Source organism: Gordionus sp. m RMFG-2023, chromosome 2 (genome assembly GCF_954871325.1).
Source record: "Gordionus sp. m RMFG-2023 chromosome 2, tfGorSpeb1-WG-v2, whole genome shotgun sequence".
Taxonomy (NCBI): domain Eukaryota; kingdom Metazoa; phylum Nematomorpha; class Gordioida; order Chordodea; family Parachordodidae; genus Gordionus; species Gordionus sp. m RMFG-2023.
The window spans coordinates 51923445-51935074 of record NC_088776.1 but is presented as its reverse complement, the minus strand read 5'-3'; the positions used below and the strand labels follow the sequence as shown (position 1 = coordinate 51935074).

The 11630-nt window shown below is 26.7% G+C and overlaps 2 protein-coding genes across 3 annotated transcripts in view; one reads left to right on the top strand and one right to left on the bottom strand.

Moving 5' to 3' along the window:
* Positions 1-11630, top strand: part of LOC135925358 (S-adenosylmethionine synthase-like) — a 112811-nt gene that overhangs the window by 44109 nt on the left and 57072 nt on the right. The gene's annotated exons all lie outside the window — the stretch shown is intronic.
* On the bottom strand, positions 26-6661 carry LOC135925055 (actin-related protein 2-A-like). Of its 2 annotated transcripts, XM_065460209.1 has the most exons (9): positions 6575-6661; positions 6374-6499; positions 5977-6198; positions 5771-5843; positions 4341-4477; positions 3538-3687; positions 1966-2244; positions 518-689; positions 26-352 (listed from the first exon to the last, which is right to left on the bottom strand). In XM_065460209.1, the coding sequence occupies exons 1-8, from the start codon at positions 6614-6616 to the stop codon at positions 528-530; spliced, it is 1191 nt and encodes a 396-aa protein (XP_065316281.1). In that variant the 5' UTR covers positions 6617-6661; the 3' UTR covers positions 26-352; positions 518-527. The 2 variants fall into 2 exon arrangements, with proteins under 2 accessions (XP_065316281.1, XP_065316280.1); XM_065460208.1 differs by lacking the exon at positions 26-352 and having other exon boundaries at positions 385-689.

The window sequence follows — 11630 nt, the reverse complement described above, 5'->3', positions numbered from 1 at the left end:
CGCTATAAAACATTTTATAAATTACGGACAAAATATAAGATACTATAAGAATTATGAAATGTATAAATCCATTTTTTTTTAAAAAAAAGTAAAATCATCATAATATTTATGAGTAAATAATCATTAAAAAAATTGGAAAAGTAGAGTAAGGAATAGACATATAGTTTTGTTGTTAATTCTTTTTGCATAATTTAGTCATAGTATAGATGACTTTAGATATATAAATTATAAATAAAATATTCAGTTGAGAACTATATAAATTTTTTAAAAAATACTTACATGCTCACTAAATAAAAAATATAGCATTTTGCAAAGATGGAATATTATTATCATACATAATTGGTCAATTTTACTATAATATTGAAAATTAAAACAAAAAATTACATAAATTATTGGTTAATATAAAATATTGAGATGAGATAGTCCTTAGCTAAAAAAATATTAAGTTTTATTTGGCGTGTTTTTTTTATTATAAATACATTGTGGTAAATAATCATTTATTATAATAAAAAGGAACCGTGAAAGTTTCAAAGTCCAAATTTATCGAGTGCTTTAAAACCTAACTCTTTGTACTCCTGGTTGGTAACCCACCATTTATCGTTGTCTCTCATGAGATCTGCTAGAACTGCTCCACCTATGAATACCATGTGTTTTCTACGAGGAGGATCTTCTATCCTAATCTTGAATTTCTAAAATAATAGAAGATTAGAATAATAATATGCTCAAAGAGAATTGTTGGTAAATTTGTTAATGTAACTAATTAAAGATTTATAATTTCAGCTGTAGTGTTATTTTTTTAAATATTAACAGATAACTTGTAAGTAGTTATCCGTTAGCTATTTTATAGTTAAAGTGTAACTTTAAAACTTCAAGTATTTTAAATGTTACCTTGTAAGTTTTAACTTTTTAAATGTAACACTCTAATTCTAATATTTTCTATATAAATAATGAAACTGTAAGGAAAAGTAATTTTAAAAATATTTAAATTTTATTTCATTTTCATTTTTTTCAAAGAAAATCAAATCTTACAATAATCAGAATAATAGAGTTTAACAATCATCAGAACTTGTTATTCTAGGCTCTAGTCCCAGAACCGGTTTTCAGAAAAGGTTCTAGATTTATATTCTTATTTATTTAAAATTAATATACGTTTTTTAGATATCGGCATCGAAAAATAGATATACTTCAGATAATTTAGTTAAATTACCAACTTTTTTAAAAAAAGTATTTTTAATTTTATAATTAAAAATAATTGATAAAATAAATAAATTTGAGTGTTTTTTACTATGACTCGTACCGATCACAACTTTTTTTTTACAGAGCCGATATTTTCCTATATTTATACAAAACCAATATTTAGATTGATTTTTATTTACTATGTAACTTCGGACCAATGTCGTAAAAAAGATAAACAAACTATTGACTATGAGCAGAAGAAGTAACATTTGTAATTTTCCCCTTCCCATGGTGGCCAAAGGCAATATTTGTTACATTATCACAAGGTTTATAATCTCATTTAAAATATGAACGAAGTTTATGGATGAATATGACTATAAATAATTTTTAAATTAAAAAAAAGTAATGAAATAAATTATTATTTATAAGTTAAATGCAGACGAATTCGAAAAATATAATCATAATTACTAAGCATTTGCGCAAGAACTGCCCTTTCATATGTCCTACTTCTAATATTTCGGTTCTTACCTGGTTACGGTTCCAATCCGGCTTTGGCTCTTAGTTCCGATTCCCGATTACAATATATTATGAAAAGTTATTGCGAAAAAAAATGTATAAGTTATTGCATTAGAAATTTCTGTTAATTTAATTATGGATGTAATTCTTTGTTATTAATTTGAATGAACTATATTTTAGAAGTATTTATACCATTCAAAGACTATTTTCAATGTACATGATGAAGGAATTCGAAATCACTAAAAAAAATCCATCAATTATCATTATTTATACCGCGAGCCTATTCAAATCGCCTTTGAGGACTCTCTCGAGGTAAAGTTGTTTGATCTCCCTTTCCAACCTGGAGGGAAAACCTCTGTACATCGTATTGCCTCCAGATAGAACGACATGTCGGTAGAAATCTGCCCGAATATCCATATCCGCAAGTTGAACAGTGTTGAATAGCAGCTCGGCTACCCCTGGGCTTTCTACGTCAACTAGATGAGGTTGAAACAAGCACTCTGGAGCTTCAAACCTCTCCCGGTCCAATTTTATAGTACGGCCGTCTGGGAGCTTAAATATTGTTTAGTTGGAATAAAAATTTGTAATTTCCTTTCCATTTTTTTTTACAATTGCTTAAGATTTCGAATTTACTGTTTTAAATAACTTTCTTAGTGGAAAAAAGATAAGTCGATGTTTTCAATAAGAAGAAGATACTTAGCTCTACGCATTATATCAGATATGTTTTCTTATAAAATAAAATTCAATTGGAATACGATTCCCGCAGAATCAGGTTTTTCCCCAAAATGTAAAAAACTCAAGCTATAAAATGAATTAAGTTTTCTAAAATTTGCCAAAAACTCGAAGTCTATTACATGAATTTGCTGAGAACCCCTAAGATATATATATATATAATAAAAACAAATATTATGATGGATAAATATTTATTTCACATTTATTTGCATTTTGTATAATCTAAATAAATAGTTAACGTTTAGCGACTATTAACAGCCCTTCTAACTTTATAAGTGTCATTTAAAATCAAATTAATTTATGTATTATCATTCTGAAAAATTTGCTAGATTAACAAAAATAAAGTTTAAACTTACCTAAAATTCTATTTATCGAGATTTTAATTTATTTTTTGTTACTGTTTGGGATTTTAAAGCATTTATTTTTCTAAAAATTAAAATAATAAATCTTTTTTAACCAATTAAGGTTTAAATTTTCGCACTTATATAATGAAAGCTTGGAAATAAATTGGAGTGGACTAAGGTACCTGCCTCAAAGTAGGGTTGTTAAAAAGCCCAATTCAGATCGATTTTCAAAAAACGATATGATTAAGATTTTAGCCAAAATAATATTATGTAAATTGAAGATTTTGCTCATAGATTCTATTTGCCAAATCTTGAGGCTTACATATAATTTTGGCTAAAATCTTATTCAGGTCATTTTCAAAAATCGACCCGAATTTGGTTTTTTACAACCTTACTCCAAAATTCCCCAGTTTCCCTAGCGTTTAGGATAAAAATGTAAAATAAAATCTAATATTTAGTTTAGTTGATTGAATAATAATTGGATGATTGGGTAGGTTAAAGGGAATTTACCTAAACCCAGAAGCGTAATATCGAATTTATTTAGCTATCAAAATTTATTTAGGACTAGTTAGTTAGAATAAAAAAGCGAATTTTATAAGGCCGATATAAATCCACATAATATCTATTATCGGCAAAATGTGGTGCCAACAAGCATTGGGGAAGGGGGAGCTTGTATGTGAAGGCGAACCTGCCGTTTTCGGAGGAGTTCTGAATTAAAATCCTAAATAGGCCACTTTAGGTATGGATGGGGAATTAGGTAAAACAATACCAAGTAACTTTCGATCAAAACAGTAGTATCGAGTGAAAGCCTTTCTTCTTGTTCTATATCGTAGGCAGAGTAACAAAGCTTTTCTTTGATCATTCGGACTGTTTCAAAATCGGCTGTGTGGTTGAAAGAATACCCTTTCAATTGAAGAAGCTGTGTATTATTATGATAAATATAATATAAGGGTATTGAGAACTATTAATCATCCATATTAAAAAATTTAATATTATTAATATTCGATATTCTGGCATTTTTAGAAACGGTTACGCGATTTGTCAATATTTGTTATGCAGAATGTATAAGGTAGAGATCTGCAAAAGTAGACCTGGCCTGAACGGGCTTCGAGCTGGGCCTAATATTTTTAAATAAAATTCGGGGCAGTCTGGTCTTGGAAATTATTTAAAATATATTTAAATTTATCAACTTTATATTAAATTTTTTATGTAAAATAAAAATATTTAATTTTTTTATTTATGGAACTAGATGGCATATAACATATCTTTTATTTTGAGTAATTATAAAAATTAATTTCTATATTTAAATAAGTTTGGGCCGGGCCGGCAAAACTTTTTAGAAAATGTTTCGGGTTCAGGTAAAGCTGACATAACTTTTTTTTAAAAAAATTCGGGCTGGACCAGGCTTGAAAAATTAGGCTCGATGCAGATCACTAATATAAGGTTCCCCAGAAATCGGCTCATAAAATGAAAGGATTTAAAAATAAAAAATGAATCTGTTTTAGCTTATTTCTAATTTTGATTAAAATGTAATATCTGAATTTTTAAAAAACAGTATATTATATAATAAACTTTAATCAAATATTTGGTGATATCTCTCCCCGCTAAATCAAGTCTTCTGGTCAAGTTGGAGAGTGCGTAACCTTCATAAACCGGGCATATATGGGTCACACCATCGCCGGAATCTATCACAACGCCAGTTAAAAGACCTTATATTTCATTAAACCGTTTATTAATTGTTTATATAAATAACACCTAAAAAGGTTAATATGAAAATAAATATTTTTAAAATAATTTTGCATAGGAAAATATAAAACCAGAAGTAATATTTTTTAAAAAATTAGAGATTGGTAATTAAAATGTTTTCTTCGAAAATATTTTTAAATTTGATGAAGAAGCTGTATAATAAAAAAATAACGAGGAAGTAAAATGGGAAAACAATACAAACTAGACACTTTTTGTTTTACAAATAATTTGTATTTAATTGTTTTTATTTATTATTTCAGATTTTTGATTCTATATTTTACAAACTTCTTTGATATTTATTTTAAAAAGAAGTATTTATATTTTATGGCGATTAATTAATTAGTTCTACAAGGTTTTTTTGGTATTCTTTATTTTATGAACACATAATGGGATCCTTGTAGTTTAACATTAGTCATACATTAGATTAAGATACAAGATTATGATATCTTTGATTCCAGCATTATTTATAATATTTTCTGTCTTTGAAAAAAGCTATAAAAAAAATAATATAGTACATTAATTTTTTTTGTGATATAAAATAATTATTTGAGATGTATTACTTATATAATTTTCTATATGATGGGATGTATTACTTATATAATTTTCTATATGATGATATATTTTATTCATTTAAATAGGTAAATTTTTTATGATTCCAGCATTAATTATATCGACCTGAAAAAAATAGGTGGCCAGATCTCTAATTCTCATACAGATAAACATAAATAGGGGGAGGAAAATGTTTATAATAGGAAAAGAGGTACAAGAGTGAATTTAAAACTTCAAGAATCATACATAAGGGGCATTAAAAATTACTTCACAGTGTATAAATTGTTTATTTTCAATACATTTATATTACTCAATTTAAATTATTTGTTTAATATGTACATTAGAGATCAACATCATAGCCCAGCCAAAATATTAGAGAAGAAATTTCTTATCAGGTTTTTTAGCTCAGTATGTAATGATTCTAGCCCATGAAATATATTTTGTACACATTGCCTGGTTTGGTCAGTGATAATTTTTTATGAAATAAAATTATATAAATTTACTTTAATAGCTTTAAAAGAAATTCAAAATTTGGCCTAGGTCATAAAATTGTTTATTTTGTATTTGGCCTAGTCCAAATTTTTTCTTTGACATGGCCCAGCTTGTGAGCTAAGCTTTCGTGCCAGGTTGTGCTGACCTTTAATGTATATATTGTTTATAATCTTTTTAAAAATCTTGTAAGGGTGTATTTTTTATATGTACTTTACCTTGAGCATATAGGGCTAAAACTGCCTGGATAGCTATGTGAATGCATTTGAAATTATATTTTTCAAACATGATCTGTTGATTTTAAAGAAATTTATAAAAATATAATTTATGAATGTTATAAAAATTATAAATGAATTAACATGATTATACGCTAAAATTTATTGTTATACATTAAAATATATTTAAATTATTATTTAAATTATACTTCTGCCATTTTTTGACGATTTTTAAGGGGGTTTAGTGGAGGTTCAGTCAACAGGATTTTGCAATCACTGCAATTTGATAAAATATCTAATTTCTCTGACCCAAATGTGTAATCCCAAATTTGTGACATTTCATTCCAATTTTGAACTATGCCATTTTCCATAGGGTATGATATTTCTAAAAACTGTCTAGCCTCACTAGCTTCATCACCCACCATAATATCCTAAAAATGGTTTTGATATAGAATTACAAAAAGTACAATAAATTTATTAGCGTCAAGATATACTAAACTTTGAATAATATGCTTCATCAAATTTTATGTGCTGATTAAGAAAGAATTTACTCTATTAACAATTTTTATTCTGCAAATTTATAATTATAATATAAATTTTAAGAACCTTTATTTCAATTTCTTCCCCGAAATTTGTTTTAACTTTAACTTTTGAACGTAACAATGGTCTGCCAACCATTGATGGAAATATAAATGCAGGAAAATTGGACCCTGCATATCCAACTTTAACAAACTGTTATAAAAAATTTATGAATTCATTAAATATAAAAAACTTGAAATATTAAATAAACAATATTGAAATATATACCCCTGTGCCATTGTCACAAACTATAACTTTGCTTTTATCCATTTTTCATGTTTAAAAATGAATTTACTAAAACTATCAAATAAATTGATAACATGATAGATGTCAACTAAAAGATGTTTTTATTTGACACAATGTCCAAACAGATATTTTAAAGATTGATTTTCGATATGAAATATCATATTTAGATATAAATGTAATTAAAAATTATAGAGATGTGAATGTGTTGGGAAAATGTGTCAGGCGATATTGCACCCAATATATGTTTGTGTGGGTAAAACTGTATCGATGATACTTTTAAAATTCTAAATTATCTTTATACTGCTAAGATACATTTGTATCAGTACTAATAGTATCAGAATAAATTGATACTTTTCCTTCTTGATAAATTGGTACTTTTTCTTTCTTGATAATTGATACTTATTCCTTCTTACTTTTTTTCTTTCTATTTATTAAATACACCACTTTTATTCCAAGTAGCGTCAGTGGAGAGGGTCACAGGGATTCGACTCAACAATTTGACGAGCCCCTCAAAATTAGAATTTTTTCATATACAGCTAAAACATAAGGTAAATTTTATACAATGTTAGCTAGAAAAAAAAATAATTTTAGATAATGTTAGCTAAGAAAAATGGTAATTTTAGATACTGTTAGCTTTTAAAAAAAGTGGATAGGTTAGCTAAAAAAAAAGGGTAATTTTGAAAACAATTTTAAAAAAAATTTTGAGATATGATTATTAATGCTGATGACGTCTTGCAAAGCACTAGTTAAACGCTAATACAGTTTGGCTGAAAATAATTTTACTGATAGTAGGAGATGTCAATAAAAATTTTAAATATTTTATTGTATATCTATTTTAGACTAGGCCTGGATCTCTTTGAGGATTTTAGTTGAAATATAATTCATACGCATTTTTATAAAGTTAAATAAAAATTGATAATTACTTTTCCTTAATCCCAGAGAAAATATTTTATTTCGGATGGAAAAGCAAAATATATTTATTATGGCATAGGAATGGAAATCACAAGTCGGCTTAGGAGTCTAATTTACGAGTCGAAATAAAACAAAAATAAAAACTCCCTTTGAATTCCAAAATGTTTAATTTGATTAAAACAGTTCTTTTTTATAAATATTTTTATATTATTCTCACTTCATGAACCGATGAGTTTGAAAGTTTTTACAACTAGACTCGAGTATTGCCCAAATCAAAAGTTTACCCTTTTAACAATACTCCTCCAGTCAGAGTCAGGTATAAGTTTGTGTTTTCCTAAGATGTTCATTCATTCTTTTGGTATAGATGTTGTGAGTCTAATCAGAGAAATTGAATTGTTGGTCCTTTTATCTAGTCCTAGATTTAAAAATAGTGCTTAAATAATGTCGATGAAAATAATGTATTTAATAACAGCGTTACCTTTTATGAGGAAAACACCATTCGTTATTTGTTTCAAAAGGTAGAGTAACGCGATTATTTTTTTTAAGAAATGGTAATGCAAGGCGTTACTTGTTACTTAAAATTTTTCTTAAAAATATATTTTTATATTATATTTTTTTAAATTTTATAAATAATTTAAGTTCTATCAACCCCAAAAATTTTTTATTTTACTTATTACATTTTTACTAATCAATATTTTACAGTCAAAATTGTTAATCTATTTTAAAAAGAATATATGTCAATAGTACCTATTTTTATCAAAAGAATATGATTAACTTTGTCCTAGCCCCATTATGAACCATTTTCACAAATAAAGCAAATTAAGGGTACAAATTCTAAACTTTGTAAGTGTAGATTGTGATTCAAATATTTCAATCTCGGTGTCCAGTTATAATATGATGGTAAAAATATGGATTGAGAATAAATTTTGATAAAAAAATTTTGATGAGGATTTGAATGAAAATTCTTGTAAAGATGATCAAATAAGATTCTTTGAAGATAAGGATCATTCTATTTTTTAATAAATACCCCCAATTGGAATATGTATTTATTAATAAATTAACCCTTCCATCCGTTATCGGTTTAATCGATAGAAAAAAATAGAAATCTCGCTTATATCTCCATAAAAAATTAAAATTAATATTGAAAATAATATTAATGATGCCAGGAAAGCAAACATTTGTATTTAAATTGAGTTTTTAAAAAAATCGCCATACATGGAGGAAATATTATCAAAATTCCCAGAATGATTCCCTTGAGATTTTTTTTTGTTGAATTCGCATAATTTTCGAGATTTTATATATAGGACATAGCCTTAATAAAATTTTTAAAATAACTGCTGGATATAAATATCTCAAAGACTAAAGAGATTTTTTAAATTACATTAAATAATATCTAAAAAATAAAAACCTATATAAACCCGTTTAAACCGGTTTATATAGTTCAAAAATGTACGATTAGCTCCTCTAAATTTTTTCAAAAAGGTTCGATACAGGTTGATTAAAAAATACCAAATTATATCAATTCGGTTTTCGAGGTTCGCCTTGACACTCTGCTCAGGCCAATTTCTTTTTAAATAAAGTATATATCGACAATTTCTAAAATAAAAAAAAAATAATTTTATTAAAATAGATCCAAGTCAAGTCATTTTACCTTCTTTTCAAAGCTATGCATTGGATTGAGTCTGCATGATGCTTTATTGAGAAATTATAAATTTATATATTTTTAATCTTACTAGTTTTGGATTTTTTCAAAGTATATTTTAAAATAAAAGTGAAATTTCTAGCGACATCTGTAAATATTTACCTACATACAATGTCTACATGAGAAAAAGGGTAGCTATTTTTTGAGGGTAAAAAGGGGGTATAGGGATCTAAAATGGGATAGAATAATAATCATCGTTAATTAAAGATAAAAAAAATTTAACTTTTTTGATAAATGTTTATTTCTCATTCATTCACAGATAAAATTTTAGTAAAGTTTAAAGTTATACATGCTCGTGGCTAATATTTCGAATACTGTTAGTATTGATTATCACCAACTAATGTTTATTTCTTATTCCTGGCATAAATAATCATGAGGCCTGATAAAGTTTAATTAGAATTGTTTTGAGGTTATAAATGGTGCCTCATTATAAGAGTTTTTAAAATTATTATCATGGAATTGTTGGGTGGGGGTAAGAGTAGACTTCGGCGGGTGATTGCTACCGAAAAAAATAATATTTTATTATTATCAAGAGTCGTCCTAATGATATATTTTTTATATTAGTTGATTAATAAAAAAATGGTTAACTTGCAAAAGGACAACGAAGGACCTCATAGAAAAATATCAATATATTATTTCATAGTAAATTACAACATTCTACCTATTTGAAAATTTTAAATTTTATTTAAATATTTAAAAGATTTCGTTAGTATTGACTATTTCTTGCCTTTAGCGTTGTAAAAGTGGCTAAATTATAAGTCGAAAAAATTCGCTAAGCCTTATGGCAGGACTATTTTAAGATTGAGCTATCCTTTAAGTTTTAGGCTGCATTCAAAGGAGAGACGGATCCGTTTTTTACATTCGTTTCGTTAAAAGTTAATCTCATTAAAAATGATATATATATTGATTTTTATTTTTAAAAAATTATAAGTAACGTTATAACCAGCGTCTACATGAGCGGGAGGGGTAGGAACAGTTTGTATCCTATTTTTTGAGGGGGTAGGCTGCTTTAATGGGGGTAGGATAAATTTTTTGGGGGGTTATCTATTAAATTTTGAGATGAAATAGGACAAAATTTATTGCTGTAAAAATTAATACTTTTATTATAAAAATATTATAATACAATTATCGACCAAATGTATATATTGCAAACAATCATACACATTGTTTTCCAAATAAAACTTTCTGCCATCCTTTTTAATTTAAAAGGTTTAGATATATCAGCAAGCTCATAATGCCATAATAATTAATTCATTGTAAATAATGGAGGTTTTAATTGAATTTATTATCTAAAAATTAAATTCTTTATATTAAAGTATCGATAGTTGGTAGTAGAGATAGATTAATTTAAGTTATCCTTATAAATTCTCTGAAAAGAGTATTAATAAAATTATAAAGGTGAGGGTAGGCAAGATTTTTGAAGGGGGTTTGCATCCAGTGAAAATCCTGTCATGTAGACGCTGGTTATAACACTCTATAAAATTTGCCGGATCAAAAAGTCAAAATGTTTTGACTTCAAAATTTGCCGGATCGGTTTTTAAGACGGAAGGTATAGGAACGGACGCACTTTGAATATATATCATTTTTAATTAGATTGACCTTTGACGGAATGGATGTAAAAAACGGATCCGTCTCCACTTTGAATGCAGCCTAAATCTCGATCGTGAATAAGGGCTTCGTGACAATTACAAAGTATAGAATCTAATGCTAGGCCAAAAAAATATTATTTTTTTGAATGACGTTTTTCGGGATTATCTATTTCTATCCTCTTTCAAGATGTTAAAGTTAAATATAATTTCAAAATATGATCAAATGACACCAATTAATGATTATTTTTACAATAATTATTAATCTTAATTATAGTTTCAAGCAGTGGCGTAGCTAGAAATTTTTCTTAGAGGGGGTCCATACATATAAAAGCCTGGGGGCTTCGCCCCCAGACCCCTTTAACGGGCCTTCGGCCCTTTTGCCCGGCATTCAGCCGAGTTATCTTACATAACCATATCTTCGATAATATATAATAAATATATTTTTTACAAGCATCAATAATGTTATTATAATTGAATAGATTATTCTCAATGACTTTATAATAATACTACCCAGAATAATTTCAATAGTAATATAATATCCTTTCACAAAAATCAAAACCAAAAAATATAAATACTAATGGTATTTATTTGATATAAAGTCACTTTTAAGTCTTTTGAACGTATAATCTAAAAAAAATTTAGCTCTGGGAGGGGTCCAAACTTAAAAACCACCCGCGTAGCTACGCCACTGGTTTCAAGGAATAATAATTCATTCAATTAATGTTCATTAATCATTATTATATAAAAAATTTAGTATGCGAAAAATCTCTAAGTTTTTTTATTTAATTTATTAATAAAGTAGTAACTAAATCCGATCTTCATCTCCACTCCTTGC